At 44.8% G+C, this 17795-nt stretch overlaps 1 protein-coding gene across 1 annotated transcript in view; it reads left to right on the top strand.

Moving 5' to 3' along the window:
• The first annotated feature begins 768 nt into the window (after positions 1 to 768).
• Positions 769 to 17795, top strand: part of PLEKHM3 (pleckstrin homology domain containing M3) — a 79093-nt gene continuing 62066 nt past the window's right edge. Inside the window, exons 1-2 of the mRNA XM_027461056.3 lie at positions 769 to 1374; positions 9720 to 10655. Coding sequence (XP_027316857.3) covers positions 771 to 1374; positions 9720 to 10655 — 1540 coding nt within the window. The 5' untranslated portion in view covers positions 769 to 770. The remainder of the gene's footprint in view (positions 1375 to 9719; positions 10656 to 17795) is intronic.

Here is a 17795-nt window from a genome sequence, read left to right as displayed (position 1 = left end):
TTGCTCATAGGATGCACTGTCTTTCTGGGACCTAGTGTGCTGCACTATTTCACACAGGTTCCCAGCAATATTCTAGAGAGAAATGTGCAGCACTCACACATTGGTCTGCAGCAGCCTATTAGCATTGTGATATCTAATAAATCAATCTGTTCATGCAGCAAAGTAGCAAAGTAGCAGCTGCAAAGCTAATGCCAGTCTCCTAAAAGCAGGAGTGCAAGCAATCTAGGAGAAAAAGGCAAAGTATTTGAGATCTGTTGCTTTATTTTGCTACCCTTCTTCTACCAACTTTTTCTTGCAGCCTCATAGCAGCCTATCCTAAGCATTCCCTAGGTGGTTGTGTTTTCAGTGTTAGTCACTACTGCCTCCCAGTGAAGATCTCTGCAGCTTGGTTAGTCACTTGTGTTGCTTTGGGTCCTCTTTATTTGGTGCCCCACCCTGCTCTCTGCAGGCTCCAGTTTAAGAAGACATAAAACACTGTGACTTTGGAAAGAGTGGTGCAGTTAAACACAGTTATCTGGGAAAAGGCCTGTACTGACATGATGCTTTGCTTTGCTTTACAGGTAACCTGCTGTCACGATGAGGTTACTTCATAGAGTGACTATAGCCAACTCGATCAGAAGATGTTAAGTCTCGCATCTGAAGACAAGGGTTGGTTTGGTTCCGTTCCACCACAAAGGATCGTGGTTGGTGCATGTCTTTGTTAATCTCTAAGTGTGCCAAGGGCGGGGGTGAAGCAGCTCTTTCCCTTGTCCCCCTTGGCAGCCCAGGATATGGAGGCTCTTGAAGTTGATGACATTAGCCCTGCCTTGGAAGTGACTGAAGACTTTTTCAATAGTTTTGATACTAAGCTTGAAAAGATCGTTCAGCCCTCTGAGGTGTACGGTGTGCAGGAGGTTCCTGAGCTGGTTGGGCACGAGGTATTTGATCAGATAACAGAAAGCAGGAATCTGAGGAACGTCACCTCCTTAGCCAAAAGTAACCTCATCTGGGATCACTGCAAAAATGGCCTGTTGGAAACCAAAGCTCAGACAGCGTTCCCTGCCAAAGAGCAGCGCTTGGTGCAGAGGGGAACAGTTGCTGACAGCCTTGCTTGGGCAGGGGAAGGGGAGACTGCAGCTTTTAACATCTTCAATATCTGCCAGCGGAGGAGAGACAGGCCTCGCTCAGTGAACGACATCCTGGTGCAGAATGAAGAATCCTCCAAGTTCAAGCCAGGGCACAACAGGTCGCGCTCCGATATCAGCCATGTGAATTGGGGAATGGTCTTCACAGGCACCTCTCTGCAGCAACCACCTCTGCCTGGTCAGGACAATAACTGTGCTCTGCTCTCTTACCTGGCATTAACCAAGGGAGAGGACATCCAAGGAAACACAGGTTTGTACAGATGCTTTATTGTTTCTGTCGATGTGAAGGCTTCTCTATTTGGATTTAATATTTATCTTGAAAGGGAAGCTGCTTGTTTAAAAGCAACTAAACAAAAACCCCTCTGAGCTAGCTTTTAAAATGATAGAAATTAGCGTGGCTCTCATATCTTTGATACAGTTCTAGCTATTTGTCTGGTTAATGATCATTTTTTAAAACAATCTTGACTTCTGTTCCTTTGATGGTTTGAAAAACTAAGCTTGTTTTACTTTTTGCTCCTACTTCATTTATTATGACTCAGGAAGAAATCATTTGTTTGCATTTATAATAGTTTTCTTACCTGATTTTCCTATACTAAAAAAACTTTGAATGCTAAAACTAGTGGGAGAATGGCAAATGCAAACAAAGTCAGTTTTTATAAAGAAATCAATGAGCGGCCATTAAAAAGAGGGTATACAAAGCTTTACTGTGAGGCCTGAGATCGCTGCTGTGTTTCTTTAAGAAATGCAGCCTATTCAGTCCATAAACAATTAACAAAAACTCAAGCATGCTATTTGTGCTCGTCAATATTAAGGCTTCTCTGCCAGCTTGTATGGGGTGCAGGAAGTCTTGTTGTCACATTGAGGCAGGCATCTCCAGTGAGCCGTATGGCATGGTGTTTCACCAAGTTACAGTTTTTGCTTTCCCTTTCTCAAGCAGCACACTGGAAGAGGTTGTGCTCAGAGCTTCAGAAACACTGAAGCACTGTCTCTGTCTCTATGATTTATTTTGTAGATACTAGCAGTGAATTGGGCACAGAAAGGAAAAACAGTGCCACAAAGGTTTTATAATATAAATAAAGGCATGGCTTAACAAAGGAATTTCTAAAACCAAAAGGGTTGTGAAAGCATGGGGCGGGGGAAACAAGTGGTGGAATGACTCCGGTTATGAACAGGTAGGCTGCTTTTAGGTTAGGTTTTCCAGGTAAGTCAGCTGTTTGGGGGCATGAAAAGCAGGTGCTTAAGTGGGTGTTTGTGGATATGTTTGTAGATAAAAATACAAATGTATATGTAGTACATATGTATACACACACAAAGCTGTTGGTTGTCGTGTTATGTTGGGGCATAGTTTCTGTAACCCAAAGGAAGGTAGGTGCTTTTGTGTGCAAGGGATGCATACCTGCTGCTATTTTTGTTTAGGGAGAGATTTTGCTTCATGTAGAGTGGGGGCTCTGTTCTGCATGCAGAATGTGTTCCCTGACACCTCTTTCCAGGGCAAAGCAAATTACACCCCTTCTCCGTACACATGGTGACTTGCATAGTCACATTGCTGGGCTCAAAGTTGTCAGCAGCACAGGTCTCTTCAAAATGGCTTTTTTTTGTAGAGGAGACCCAGTAGGGTAGAGTTCTGGGATCTTGGAGGTGAACTGAGCAAGGGCGGGAAAGGGATTAGTAGGGGTGGCTGAAGAACTTCTGCCAGGACCCTCCTGTAGCCCAGCAGCACTCAGTACCTCTAAGATGCTCAGCCCACCCTTTTCTGCTGTTTGCAACGGTCCAAGGTATTTGTCAGTGCTTGTTATATTTCCCTCCAAGAGCCTTTTTGCATGGGATGGTTCAAGGGTGGTGGTACCTGCTTTGAGGAAGGAGGACTGTGCTCTGAAAATGAACTCTTTTAGTCTGTTTTCCTTGACCTGTTCTGTTCAGCTGCTGTGCAGGGTTTAGAAGGTAGCTGTGGTATTTCTCCCCTCTGTGTTTACTAGAGAGCTTGCCGTAGTTTGCTGCTACTGCTAGCTGAGCTGAAAACAGAAAAACAAAGCCAAGAAAGTAGGTGTTGCAGGTATTTGTATCCAGGACTGGTAATTATTCTCCACAGGAGACCAAAAATGTATTTTAAGGTTGGCTAAAAGCTGTCGCAGTAGTTGAAAGAGTCCTAATGGCCTCAGCCTGTGGAGGTATCCCTTTCCAGGGCTTTAATGCAGATTAAGCCAATGCATATGAGGTACTGAGAGCAATTTCCAGCCACTCCTTTCAGTCCTCACTGTGGTAAAGGACTTTCCTCTAGAGCCTGCAGAGGTCTCCCAGTCCTTCTGGGCTGGCTGAGTTGCTGCATAGATTAGCTCTTCACAATTATTTTTTTTATCTTCATAGTATATTTATTTCTATGAGCTTATCTGTTCCTGCTGCTTGCTTTTTCATAATACAAATAAAATGAAACTGGATCCTTTCCATGTGCTGTGAAAGAAAAGGCTCTGAAAAGAAGCTGTGCCTTTTGGGTCTGTATCTCTAAGGCCTGCTGGCAAAACAGCTAGTATACTAGAAACGAGCGCTGTTTGTACTACAGACCAGTGTCAAGCAGTAAGTGGAGCTAGCAAAGAAGAAAGTTGTAAGCAAATTCAAGGCAGGCTTTTGTGTTTCTGGGCATGTGGCCTGGCAAACAAAGGGAGAATACTGCTTCTGTAGTATCCTGCGAAAGCTTGCTTAGATCATTAAAACACAATGTGTGAGCAGTTATCTTTGACAGTCATGTGGATGTTTTCATTCAAACACAACCACTCCTAAGAGTGTGGGTGCTACAGTATTTTTCCTGGGTAGCTGCTTGGTGTGCCTGCCATGCGTGTGAGCTCAGGGAACTGCAGAACTTTCACCAACAAGGAGCTTTGCCCATATTCAGCCAGCCCCATTGATTTCAGCAGTATGCTTTGCCAGCATGCTGCATGTATGGATTGGTTGCAGCGCTGTGGCATGGCAAAAGAGGCATGTCAGAGAAAGGTGACTGCTCTAGAACTGGTTAACAAGGTGAAAGTCGACTCCGATTGGGGCCAGGATTTCACTTGTTTCTCTCTGCTGACTGATTTACCATTTTTTCCCTCTCTTCACATCTTTTCACCTCCTCAGGAAGGAGCTGCAAAGACAGTTATTTGGAACAGTGAGGTGTTGTGGTAGGTAACGGAGCTGCTGCAGAGGCGAAAGTGGTCAGAGATCCTGAGCAGTGTGAGATGTTGAAGGTGTGACTTGTGGAGTTGCGGAGCCCTCACAGTGCCCCTCTGCGTAAAGCCTAGCTCCTCACTGGTCTCTCAGGGAGGTTTCTGAAGTCTAATTGCCATTTGTGGTTTTGCAAAACCACTCGTATAGCACTATCTTTTGTCAGTGGTAAGTAGCAGTCACGCAGCCAGGGCAGACCAATATGCTGCTAATTGCCACCGGGATGGCAGAACGTTATAGCTGTGTGGTATTGTGCAGAAGATAATGGTGCTGCCATCCGAGAGGCAGATGTGCGGAAACAACACTTCTGCACCTTCCTCTCTGGAGAGCAGGAAGCCTCAAACTACTTGGAAATAATCCCAGAAGTATCAAGCCAGTTGGAGAGCCGGTGCCCCCTGTGGCCAATCTATTTTCAGCATTAAAAGGTAGTTGAGAAATAGTTAGCTGTACTGCAGAGGTTTGGAGCCTTTCAAGATTTGAGGAGGCAAAATTGTTGTTTGAAATCCAGTGCCAGTTGGAAGTAGTTGGATGCCCTCCACTGAGTTGGGTCCATAAGTGCCAGCGACTGTCAGTCCATCTAGCAAGAGACAGCCCCTTCTCCCAGGAGGTTGCAGCTTAAATAAACCACACAGTAAAGATAGGGAGGGTGACAGGGACAAAGAGAGGTGAGGTGCTTTGAATGGGTTCACATGGGAGTGTAATTTGGATCACCTCATCTCATCTGCTAGATAATACTTCTCCTCTAACACCGCCAGCTATCTCGGGGTGTGCTGCAGTTGTTCCCTTCCAGCTTACACCTGATTGCCTCTTGGGCACGGGCACCCTGCGAGCTGGAAGGGCCACAGGGGGCTGGCGGAGAGCGGTGGCAGAGGGGGCCAGGCTGGGCAGCTGTGTCAGATGGAGGGAAGCGTGCCCGGCTCCCCTGCCCTGCCTGGGAGGCCATGCGAGGGCACAGAGGCATGGTGAGGGGAGTGCAGTGGGAGGCAATGGGAGGGGCTCGCGTACAGTCAGGAACTTCACACTGCAGGAGGGTTGCAGCAAGCAGCACCAATGAGTTTGGTTGTGAGGCCATGCTGGTTGGGAGGGTTATGTTCTGTGCAGATTCTTGCTCTGGAGTTACAGCACTCTGTAAAGCTAATGAACTGAGTTTTCATCTCCTGGGGCAGTGCTGATTGCTTCCAGTCATGTCGCGATGACTTTCATAACTGAATTTTCAGGTTAGTTGCTATTACACTATATAAGACTTCTCCTTTAGTGGTGTCAGTTAACTCCCCTAATGTGAATCGACCCTGTTTTCATGGCTTTGTCAATCACTTTATCCCCCTTCTTCGTTTTGAAGCTGAATTCAGTGAACTTATACAAAGATCAGCAAATGCATTTTCATTTAATATTCTCACTTCTTTTGCAAGTGCTGCTGCTTTGTGCATCTCCTAGTTGGTGGTAGGTAACTATCTCTTTCTGCACATTATATATACTTCTGTTCGTTCCAGAGCTGTTCAGGGTTGGCCTTGCACCTTTCTGTCCCTTTGACTGAATCCAACCACCTTCTTTACTGCCCCCCAGCACAGGCTCTGTGTCAGTAGGCACAGGGTCCTGGTGGTCTACTTAGTAAGCACTTCACAAGTGTTTGACTTACTGCTGGGGAACGAAAAGGTTTGGATGGAGTGGCTGGGCAGTAGGGATCATGTACACTTCAGTAGTTTCATATAGTTTAAAAGAACATAAAATAACACACCTGAAAGGAAATATATAAATAATAATTTGTCTAGGTTTTTTATTCATATCTTTAGACACTTCATTCAGCGTATTTTGCTGAACAGCTAAGCCAACCCCACCAGCGAATGCACAAATCTAAAATTAAGAAGTTGCCAAATTCAACATTTTCAAAGCATGTTTTGCTTTCCCTAAGCCTAAGGAAGATGAAAAGAGTGAATTGTTTTCCTGATGGGGAGAAATGCTGCAGCTTACAGGAGGGAGTGTGGGAAATGATGTGCAAAATTGAGGTAGACAAAAAGTACAAGTAAGCTGAGCTGGCCAACTTCACCTGCAGGAGGCCTCTTTCCTAGCTTGTATCTCTGGCTGAGACTGCCATGCTAAAACTGTGTTTGAATTGAGAAATTGTTGGAGAAAAGTGTTTTGATATTTAAGGTGTCTTCCACAGGTTTTTGCAGTTGTACTCTCCAACCATGTCTGGCAGTGCCATCTCTAAAAACTATGGAGCTTGTAATGCAGCAACACAGTGACCTGAGGGAGCATTTTAGGTCACAAAGGCATCTGCTGAGTACTATGGGAATCTGAGAGGAGGACCACTGACAAAAGCTCTGTAACTTGTGCTCATCTCATACTAAGCATTAGAGAATCCAGAGAGCAGTACCACGTAAGAGGCAAGTCCCTCAGAAACCAAGCATCTCTGCTTCTGCTCTTTTCCTTGGTGTTGCTGTAATCAGAAATGCTTCAGTAGTGCAGAGCAGGGCATGTTTTTGTGCCTTACCAGCAGAGACTCAAGTACGGTCAGTTGTTCAGGAACATAAATCTCCTGGGTGTGCTGAGACAACGTTTGGGCTCCCTCTCAGGCTCCCAGACACGGAAAGCAGCAGATGTGTGCGTGGCGCAGAGTGCCCAGCTGGAATGAGGTGGGAGTTCCCAAAGAAGAGGAGAGATGCTGAGGAGCCTATTGCCCTGTCCTCAGCTGCTGAGTCTCTCTTTGTTTCCTTCTGCCTCCTTCCCCCTCTTATCTTGAAATTGGAACTCCAAATGGCTTAGACATGGGCAATTTACTGTGATTATTTCCACTTCTTTTTTTTTTTTTTCTTTAACTCTTCCTCAATTTACTCTTCCTGTCTCCTTGGGGAGGAAAAGAAATGCAGTTTTTGTTTGGAAGGTGGATGGAGAGGTGGTAGCATTTGCTCTCCAAAAAGCAAGGTATTACCTAGCACAATGTGCATGGAGGTGACAAAGGAGCAGAGGGCTTTAAGGGGTGTGTGTGCCTGTCTCTGCCAGCATCTACTGCCCTAACATTAACTATAGGAGGCATTTGAATGTTAATCAAGTTGGCTGCTGATTTTGTCTCAGTTAGGGCAAGAGCCAGTGGAGCTGATTTACAGGGGCTTGAGGGAAAGAGTGGGATGAAGGAGGGAGAGGGAGTGCCTCTGTGAAAGGCAGGGAGAGATAGCCTTTCTGTAACTCAACAAAAGACAAGCAAACCTGTGTGCAGATGAAGGAGGGGTGGCTGGGGGAAGGTTACGATTTGTCTTGTTACAGAGAAGCTTGAACTGTCATCTGTACTTGATGGAAGCGAGAGAGATTGCAGTTGGAGCTGCAGAAGCAGAAGCGCTGCTTCCCTGATTGGATTAATAGAAAGGGAAGATGACTCTAGAATGGCTGCCCATTATCTGCACTACAAAGGGATTAGTGTGGGTTTCAGAGAAATTAATGGCTTTTGAGTTAGCGCAGAAATACTAATGAATGTCAGGGCCAGAGATGTATGGTGAACTAAATTGGTTCTCTTTTAGTGTGTGTGCGTGTACGCGTGTATCCATTTGGGGTTATGAAAGTGTGCTTTTTCTCTACCATTTTAAGTTTTAGATTGGGTTTTCAGTTTTCATATCTAACTGAAATATTCTCCAGTAGCATATGTCTGCAAGATACAGTTATATTGTTTTCTACCATTTCAGACAGTGCCAAAGTAATGATTTTTTAAAAATTGTTATGACTTCTATCATATATGCAGAAAATCTTTCTAGGTAAAGTGTAGAGTGCTTTGAACACGGTGTTAAACGCCATCTCCATTCAGAGTATGTGGGTTACGTGGGGAAGCTGAGGCTGAGCTGGCAAAGCAAAACCTAAGCGTGTCCTATTTTGTTAGTGTAGATAGGAGGTAGCATCCTTCCCTCATTTTTAACTGTCTTAGGTTTGCATACTCACATTAAGTATATTAAGCCAATTAATTCTCATGGATATTCATTAAGGTTGAAGCTTTTTTACTGAATCCTTATAAACATTTAAAGTTGGTCTTTACTGAGAACTTGTTTTGCCAGCCATCCTGGGAAGCCCAGAACAGTGGGGATGCAGTACTTTATATACAGGATTATCTTGGCCTCTGTCAAACCCAGGTGCTTCTGCTGTCTGAGCTCTGCATTGAAGACATACTAGGCATACTCTCAGGTGATCACGTTTAAAACTTGTTGGAGTGTGGGCTGTTAACTTGAGTGGTAAGTGGTTAAGCTGAGATGTTGAAAATTTTTTCTGCCTCCAGCTGCCTGCCCCATCACTCTTTGAAAGCTCACAGCCTGAGGGTACAAACTGCTAGTGAAGGAGCTCCTTCTCACTGTGGTTCCTAACACTTTGCATTAAGGTCAATTGATGCTGGGTATTTTTTTGGCCTAATTGTGCCAGGCAGCTGTTCCCAAGTGGTTTCCTTGCTCCTGCTTTGGGAACAGAAACCTCCAAGGGAGATGGGCAACCGGAGGCAGAAACCTCATCATCTGCCTCTTAATTCTGCCACTGAAAGCCAAGACCCATCATAGGTTACTGGAAAGGTGAAGTATAAGCCAAATAGAGCAAGAGTTTGTTCCCTGTGTTGCTTCAGGATGCCAAATGTTGGCATTAGAATGTAACAGTGAACTCTGCTGCATTTGTACAGGAACCAACAAAACTTGCATAGACCATCAAGTAACGATGCTCACAAGTGTTGACAGTGGCTGAAGCAGGGTGTGTCAGATTGGAACAAATTTTGCACTGAAACCTGTTTTAAAACTCAGCAATGCTTTAGATAACTCCTAAATTTGTATTCCTTTGGTGCCCATGCTGGCTGGTTTTCTCAGGATAAAGCAAGCTCCCCTTGACTTTGCCTTGGGCCAGGATTTTTGAAAGGGTCCGATCCAAACATCAGCAGTACCAAGACATATATATATGTGGCTTTGAGCCTGGACAGCCTATTATTTTTCAGTTTTGGTCACAACTTCTTGCCCCAAGCCTGATTCTCATAAATCAACATAACTCCTTTCTGGTAAAAAGAGCAACACAAAACATCCTGGTCCCAGGTCACGCCAAAAAGCCCCCAAAAAATCACTGCCCATGGCCGTCTCTGGTGTGAGGCTGGGTGCGGAGTGCCCGGTGAGGCCATGAGGTGAGGCCGGGGCTGCCCCCTGCCGGACATGGAAAATTACTTGGTGTCTGTCACTGTTTCCCCATCCCCTTTCTGTAAAGTGTTTTAGCATCTCTGGGGAAGGAAATGCTGTATTTTCGGTAGTCAGTGCTTGTGTTTGATAATTACAGGCTACTGAGTTAAGGCTATTTCCATGATCTTAGTCTCAGAATATGTTCATAACAGGAGAGATGTGTAAGCAAAGTGAAATGAAAGAATTAATGGTAATGTTCTATTTTTGTTTCCTCCAGAACACAAGACAACGTTTCCAAATATTCTGAAGAAGGGATACTTAGAAATTAGAAGAAACAATGACAGCTACTGGCAAAGCTGCTATGCTGAGCTCTCCCCGTACAAGCTGTACCTGTATTGCCTGGACAGCAGTGGCAACCAGACTTTTCCCACCATGTATCCGCTCATGCATTTTCAAAGGGTCACTGTTACTGGTAGCATTGAAGCCAAGGTGGTGGATGCTGCCCTGTCAGACAGCTCTCAGCTACAGCTGAAGGCAGAGTCCCCATGGGAGGCTTTGGACTGGGGACGGAAACTCTGGGAAGCGGTGCGTGCTTCTGTGTCTACTTTCACAAGACAGCAGGAGAAACTGGAGAATGTGCCAAAGCCTGACAATAGCAGTGACCTTCCTCAAACAAATGGATTGGTAGAGAAGCCCATGGAACTTTTGCTGTCCATGAATTTGACTGAAAATAATAAAGAGTACCAAAATGTTCTCAAATCAGGGACTCTTTACAGGTTAACCATCCAGAATAACTGGAAGGCATTTACTTTTGTCTTGAACAGGTCTTATCTCATGGCATTCCAACCGGGTAGGCTTGATGAAGATCCTCTGCTGAGCTACAATATCGATGTGTGCCTATCGGTCCAGACAGATACTCAGGATGGCTGTGACTCTTGCTTTCAGGTCATTTTTCCTCAAGATGTCCTCCGCCTGCGAGCAGAGACCCGTCAGAGGGCCTTGGAGTGGATGGAGGCACTGAAAGCAGCAGCCAATGCCACTAGAAGTTTAGGTCAGAACCTGCAGGTCACGCTTCGGAACAAACCTGGAGGTCGGCCCTTTGGAAATGACTTTAGAAAGAGTAAGCGCCAGTCTGTGACCACCAGCTTCCTGAGCATCCTGACCACGCTGTCTCTAGAGAGAGGGCTCACAGTTCAGAGCTTCAAGTGTGCAGGTAAGCAACCAGACTGCAGCATCTGCACCCACTCACCTTCTGCAGGGGAAAAAAAAGTCAATTGATAGAGCTTGTATTTGTTTTAGCAGCATACAGCTGCTCCTGCCTCTTACTGCAGCCATAGACACTTTGGTATGTTAATGTTTCTTTGCTCTCTAAAATGTGGAGAAAAACCTCTAAGATATACAGGGATTCATCAGCATTTGATGAGTTCTGAAGTGTTAGACCATGCACGCATGACATACATAGGTGGGCCAGGGCTTCTTTACAGGGCAGTTGAGCTGTTTTCTTGCTTCAGGAGTCTGGAAAGGTGGTCCAGAATTAAAGGGGTCTGAATTCTGGATAGAACACGTGTCCAGCATCAAGCAGTTGTGTTTCTTTTTATTACTGTGTCTCCTTCAATTTGTTTTTGGAACTCCATTTCAGTTCTGAACCTTTTGGGGACACTTCTCCAAGCAATGCTTGTGCTTTCCCTGACATACCATATCTTTTAGCAACACGTTCTATAGACACATACTCTGAGGTTCAGGCATGAACTTACCTGCTCCGTTCTTCTCCTGAAGCAAAGTTGAAAACATGACCTTAAGCCTCTTCATCTAATTGTAAATCTCAGATCATCTGAATGCTGACTGTAGTCCTAGGCAAGAGCATGATTTTATCCTGTTTGGGAGTGAAAGGGAAAGAGAGGGAACTCATGTGAATGCAGTTCATTGTCCTTTTACTTTAGTAAAGGCACCTTTGCGGAGCAAATTTGAGAACCTTGTGCCAAAATTGAGCTCTGTGACTAAGTTTAGTTATACTGCCAGCTGCATCAGAAAACAGCTTTTCAGGAGGGTTTTCCTCTTTTGTTAGGGAAGCTGCTAAGGTGCTGCATTTGCCCCAGGGTGGGGAGCTGTGTGATGTGGGGGTCTCCTGTTGGTCTGGAACCACACATGACTCTGGGTGGGGGTCTGTGCAGGCCCCGGGCCAGCTGGCCGGCCTGAATCCCTGCCAAGGGAGACCTGAGGCACAGAAACATGGAGGTGCCCTCAGAGCTGGCTATGGGTGTATCTGGTTTTGCAGCTCCATAGTGGTCACCTGCATATGTGCCTCCTGCTTAGCACTCCACAGTGTACGCTACTTCTTTGGTAGCAGGAGCATGGTGAAGGTAGGCCTCACTGCAGTTACCAGTTTGGTCATGTCTTTGGGGCTTCTGTCTGATTTTAATTCTGTTCTTGGCTACAAACTCTCTCTCTGACTTCATGTCTTGTTTTCCTTGTTCTATGTGCCAAACTCCTGCTGAAACTAAAGGTGCCCAGGTACTAGAATAACTGAACTCCACTGGGTACCTAAGAGCTTAAAAAAAATCTACTACCTCTAAAATAGAGACAACAGAGATGTTTTACCTTTAGAGACAGTTGTGAGAATGAAAGCTGCAGGGGGGTTCTGGGACAAATAAGCATCCCTGGGATGGATCCAACCTGTTATGTTACCCAGCAGACAGGCCTTGTGAAAGCCAAGAAGACTGCAGAATTAACAGCTCCTTTTTAAGACAGTCTCCGAGATTATATTCAAACTTTACCCCTTTCTTCTTGTTTCTGTTCATTCAAAACTCAGTAGAGGAAGATTTTGTCATTTTGTTTCATCTTCTGACTGAGGCTCAGGAGAGTTTCAGATGGACATTTCCAGTGATCCAGGGATGATTTCCAACAGGATCAGGTCCCAGGATGACAACACAGTTTGTGTTTATAATGTGAAATAGGTTTTAGTGTTGCTTTATATGGTAGAGGAGGAGACTTTTCTGTAGGAAAAAGTGGATTTTCACTCCCAAATATGGAACACTTGAGTTCCCCACAAAAATAAAGTGCTCTGACTGGGCTAGGGTTGCATGGAGTCTTTTCCTGACATACATTAGGCATTCCCAATGCTCGTGTGGGCTCCTTTTAGTCTGCAGAACCGAACAAAAGTGCTTGTTCAGAAAAATACACATTGTGATGAGTCTGTGAGAAGCAGGCCAGTGGGACTACCTGTACCAGAGGCTCGGGATACACAGCATTTTGGGAGCATGCCTTTGCTGTGTGCCCAGAGACCCTCAGAGTTGGTCTTTAAGAGTCAGATGGAACTTCTAGCTGTTACCACAGCACAAAGAAATGAATACTTGTAATTATAACTGGGAGAAACTGGGAAGTCTTGTCTGGTTCAGAAAAGTTTGTGCTGAGGAGACATTGGAGGCACACCAGCAAGCTGAGGCTCTGTGCTTGTACCTTGCTCCCTGCAGGCAGTTTGTGCTGTTCCCCTGCGTGGGCTGCTGTTTAACCTAAGGGGCCTGCTGTTGGTAATTACATCTTGCAGGCATTGAGAGCAGTTTTCCCCAGGGCTACTGGGAGGGGTAAGCTTGGAAAAGGATGAGGAGGGGGGAGGAAGAAAAGTTTTGCTGTGAATTCTTCAGCCATTTAGTGCAAATTCCTGTAATTACCGTCTTTGTGTCCTGTCCCAATGGCACATAATACAGCAGAAGCCTTTCCTAATTGAGACCTTACAGGAGGTACAAATCCCTCCTTTGTTCGGCCTGACAAATTAGTGCCAGAAAGTGGCAAGGTCCGAGTGGGAATCAAAGGCAAGCAACACAAAGATGGAACTTAAGGCTACAGTAATAACCCTCTCTAGTCCTGCAGGGGTGGGAGGGAAGGAAAAGTAATGACCAATGAAAAATGAAGGGTTTTTTGTTATAAATTCCCTTGACATGACAGCGCCTCAGGGCTGCTTTATTTATTTAGGAAAAGTGATTAAATAGTAATACAACAGGGCAGACCATTGTCTCTCAAGCTACCCCCCTTCCTACAGACCCCTGCTGCCTTGGCTAATTGATTGACAATGAACCTCTGATAAAGAAGGTTGTTGGGAGGACCTGATGGGGACAGGGTGTTGTTTTTTTCTTTTTTTTTTTTTCTCTCCTCTTTGCAGTTTTTGTGGGGTTCCCCTCTGCGTTTTTTTTTTTTTTCTCTTTTCTGTTTGAATTGCCCTCTGCATCCCCCTTTCCCTTTCTCCTTTAGTAAAACCTTTTCAAGGGACTGCTCCCAGACAAACAGCTGACACTCACAAGCAGGTAGGGAAGAATGTCTGCACCTCACTATTGACAAGTTTATCTTGGAGTCTGACTAGTACTTTTCAACTCGTGATATAAGCCAGGGCGGTGGTGTCAGATGTAGTCATGGGGCAGGGGGACAAACTGTTGATACACGAGTCAGCGGGGTAGCCTGAGAAAAAGTTGTCTTTTGCTTGGTCAGCAGATACAAAAGCCTTTCTGTATATTTTAATTTTCTCTTAACTGTGGAAGGCAGGACATTATTCCTCATAATCTCAGAAAATGAACTACCAGGCTACTGATTAACAGCGGTGAGACGTTGAGACGTGTTTTTATAGGCCCTTTTACCTTTGCTGCGATTGTTCATATTTTTGGCATTGAACAGCAATACGTTTTGGAAAGTTGAGTTAGCTAGAAACTGCTGGCACCGGAATGGCAGCCCCCCTCTGTACTTCATATGGTCACAGAACTGCAGGCTTGATCTTGCTTTGAGGCTGTTGTGTGGAGTATTACCAGTGTTCCCGTGGGAAGTGTTAGGGGCTCTGAGCAACAGGGACATTTGTGAGCACTGATGTGCTCAGGTGAGACTTTAGAGGGACCTAACTCATGTCCTCAAATGGGCATGAAGTCAAAGTTGGTTCTACGTTCAAGCTTGTAAATATTAGGCTTTATGATTTGGTTTTTAGTAATGTAGCTAATGAGACACATCTTGTTAGGATGATCTGTTGTTTGGGTTTACTTTTTATTCCTTTATTTCAACCGGATTCAAGAGAAATCCCCAAACTTCACATTACAAATTTGGGTTGAGATTCCATCAAAACATGTGTTTGGCAGGTGCAGCATCTTGCAGGCAGAGGTGCCAGGTACTCAGTGGCAGCTGTCTCCCTGTTGGGCTACCTACGGGCTCCCGGGGAAGGGCAGCTGTCTGTCCCAGAGGAACTTCTCTGAAGGTCTGTCAGGAGCAGACTTCCCCAGCAGCCTGTGCTATTCCTTCTCCCTTGTCTTGTGCCTTCACTTTTCTATAGATGAGGAAGACAAACAGCATCTCTCCCTGCCTCCTGTTTTTTTGTTTGTTTGTTTTTTTTTGCATAGCTCCTGTTCTTTTAAGGTCTCTCCTCTTTTTCACCTTTTATTTTTTCCCTCTCTGTTCTTTATTAAAACAAACAAACATTTTTTCAGTGGTCAGTTGCGTCTGCCAGGAATGCCTGTTGCTTTGACAGCAAGTCCTAATGGATGCGGGAGTCCTGCCTTCTGCGAAATGTGCTCTACACTCTTTTGTCTCTCTATGTGGCTTTCCTCACTCCTGTTCTGGGGTGCCTTCTGTCTTTTTTTCCCTGCTTTCTCTGTGTCTCCTCACTTGCCAAAAGGATAAATACTGCTATTATGGCACCACTGACTTGGCTGGCTGAACTGAATACCAGGAGCAGAGAAGCCAAGGTTAGTAAATGGGCTATTTCCTGAGCTTGCAGCCCTGTCAGACTGAGCAGCAGGTGGAAAGCTGTTGGCTTTCAAGGAGTCGCCCTGCCTCTAGTGCTGTGATCCTGTGAGTAGATGGGGAGAGCTCAGTGCAACATAACATTATCATGCCAGATCGTGCAGTGTCTACTCTTGCTCACTCTTGTGGTCTAAAACCAGCTCCTAGTAGGGTAAAATTAAACTTCTTTTGGTTTTGTTTTTCTAAATACAAATAAAGTATTTTCCTAGTAGTTTGCAAGCCAGCAAGTGTGATTAAAAAAAAATAGCCAGATGCAGTGTTGGCTTAGTTCAACTTCCCCCAGAAAAAAAGTAGTTGAAAAGTAAGGGTGCTTCTTTCTTGAATTTAGCAGATGCCTTGTGAACCATCATCACACACAGCACCTATTAGATAGCAGCAAGTTGCTAGATTAGAAATAGTAGGGGACAAATCTTAGCAAACATAGCACAATAATAAAATACCAGAAGGTCCTTTGGAAAGCTGTCAGCACTCTCTGCACTTGTTTAGTTCCAAATAACAATTGTCCTCACCTGTCCAGGGCTTTTAGGATTGTGCTTTCGAAGTGCTGCAAGTACATTGTGCTTGTTTTCATTTCAGTTGATCTCTTTGTTCCAAGTCTTTAGCTGTTCTTTGCCTTGAGACTTTGTAATGTCCCCTAAGAATGTGTTTTGTATTGTAAAGGTTTTATTATTTAAATAGCTTTAGTTTAGACCACAGTCTTCCGGTCTTCTATGTCACTTCCAGGGCCTGTTCCTATTGATTCAGAAGTAAGACTTCAACTGCTAACAGTGGTGTTTTCTAAACTCTGATTTTCTTCATAGTTACGCCAAAACCAGCTGAGCAAAAAGAAACCCTTGTCTATGGCTAAAGTAGTCTTTGGAAAATACGCTGTCTAAACAAGGCCACTGACTTGTTAGAAGGGGTGGGAAGAATGTTTCTAGGCAAGGGTGACTTGAATTTGTGTAGCAGGGAGTACCTCATTTACAGTGGACCCTTTGTGTTTCAAAACATGAAGTTGTTGGTCCACAGTGCCTTTGATCATGTGACAGCTCATTTGGGCAGGGATCAGAAGGCGTTGCATGGTGTCTCTTGCTTGTTTGAGTTGATTAGATCTCTTATTGTTGATCAGTTATGATCACAGAAGCCATTTAATTTTCAGAGGGTAAGGTAAGTGAGCTCTTCAGTGCAGTTTTAAAATGGCTTGCCTGTGGGGAAATGGCAGTGAAAACATTTAGCTTTTGTCTCAGCCTGTAGCAGTTAGGTCCTTCACCTCCTTCCTGGCACCTTGGCTTGAAGTTGGCCTGGTGCTGCCTACAAGGACAGCTTAGATGAGTACCTGGCCAGTTCAGTGCTGGTCCTGCACCCTTACATACACTTTGCAGTCCTCTACTGGTGTTGTACTAACTTCTTTGCCTCAGCCCTGCAGGCAGAAAAGCCGGAACAGGGGTTTGGCTGATAAACATGTGTATTTGTCCTGGAAAGTTGAAAGGGTACTCCAAGTATTGGGGTAGGTGACCCTATAAATCTAATCTGTCCGTGAACAACTCTGCAGGTTTTTAGCAAGTTGTTGGTGGTGTTTGTTTGTTTCCAACATAAAATATGTGGGTTTTTATTTTACTGTTACCCATAGTGCTAGGAGAGCGAGCTCAGTTCTTTTGTACGTGAGCATTTACCTACTCTTAGCATAAGCTCTGTGTTTCTCCTTTGCTGTGCCTTGTTTCCTCCAGACTTGTGGGTGCTAAGTATTAATTCCACTGCCCCCAAGGAACTTTTGACTTTTTTTTTTGGTCCATTTGTCCTGTGAAAGCAGTCCACCTGTATGTCTTGATGAATGTGTTAGTGTAAAGCTGAAACAAGAGAATATCAAAAACAGGAAGTCTGAATGTCTAAGTCTCATCCGTGTCAGGATGGTAAATGCTACATCCGGACAAGTGGCAGTGTTTTCAGCCCTGAAAGGTCCCAACTCTGCAAATTCTTCTCTGGAGATCCCAGAGGTTCCATATGGATCATGTCACAAGAGACCTCATTTGTTGGGTTAGCAGCTTTAAAATCAATCAAGGCAGCTCACATGCCAAAGCAGTGTATTATTGGCAAAACTATTACATGTTCATGAGATCAGAAGGAATGTAAAAGAAGGTAGAGAGAGAATAAACGAGAGGCCAGCTGCTGGGAGGGTTCCAGGTTCTGTGTATGGCCTTCTGCACTGTCACACTCTGGCATGTACCTGAGCTGCATCAGTCTGAGCCGTGCTGCGTGTGCTCAAGGTAGTGCTGTGGTAGTGATGTGCAACCAAGAAGAAATTCAGCTAACATTGGTGAAGAGTATGTAGCCACACTCAATTCACAGCTACTGCTCATGCTAAAAGGAGGTACAAAAGCAGCTGTGTATTTGAACAGAAACAGGGCTGATGATTTCTAGGTTTGTTAATAGTCACTGTATCAAGTAAATGGAGCTCTGCAAAACCAACTTCAGTGCAAGTAAATGAGTGAACAGTGCAGGGTTAAGTGGTATTCAAACTAACTGCAGAGCAGGAATGAAAACTGAGTTAAGTAGAGACTCTTTTTGCTAAATGACCTGGCAGCAGCTGTGGACACTGGCACCA

Source organism: Anas platyrhynchos, chromosome 7 (assembly GCF_047663525.1).
Source record: "Anas platyrhynchos isolate ZD024472 breed Pekin duck chromosome 7, IASCAAS_PekinDuck_T2T, whole genome shotgun sequence".
In the NCBI taxonomy this organism is placed as follows: Eukaryota; Metazoa; Chordata; class Aves; order Anseriformes; family Anatidae; genus Anas; species Anas platyrhynchos.
Note: the sequence above shows the minus strand (reverse complement) of the source record. Positions and strands in the feature narration are given on the sequence as shown.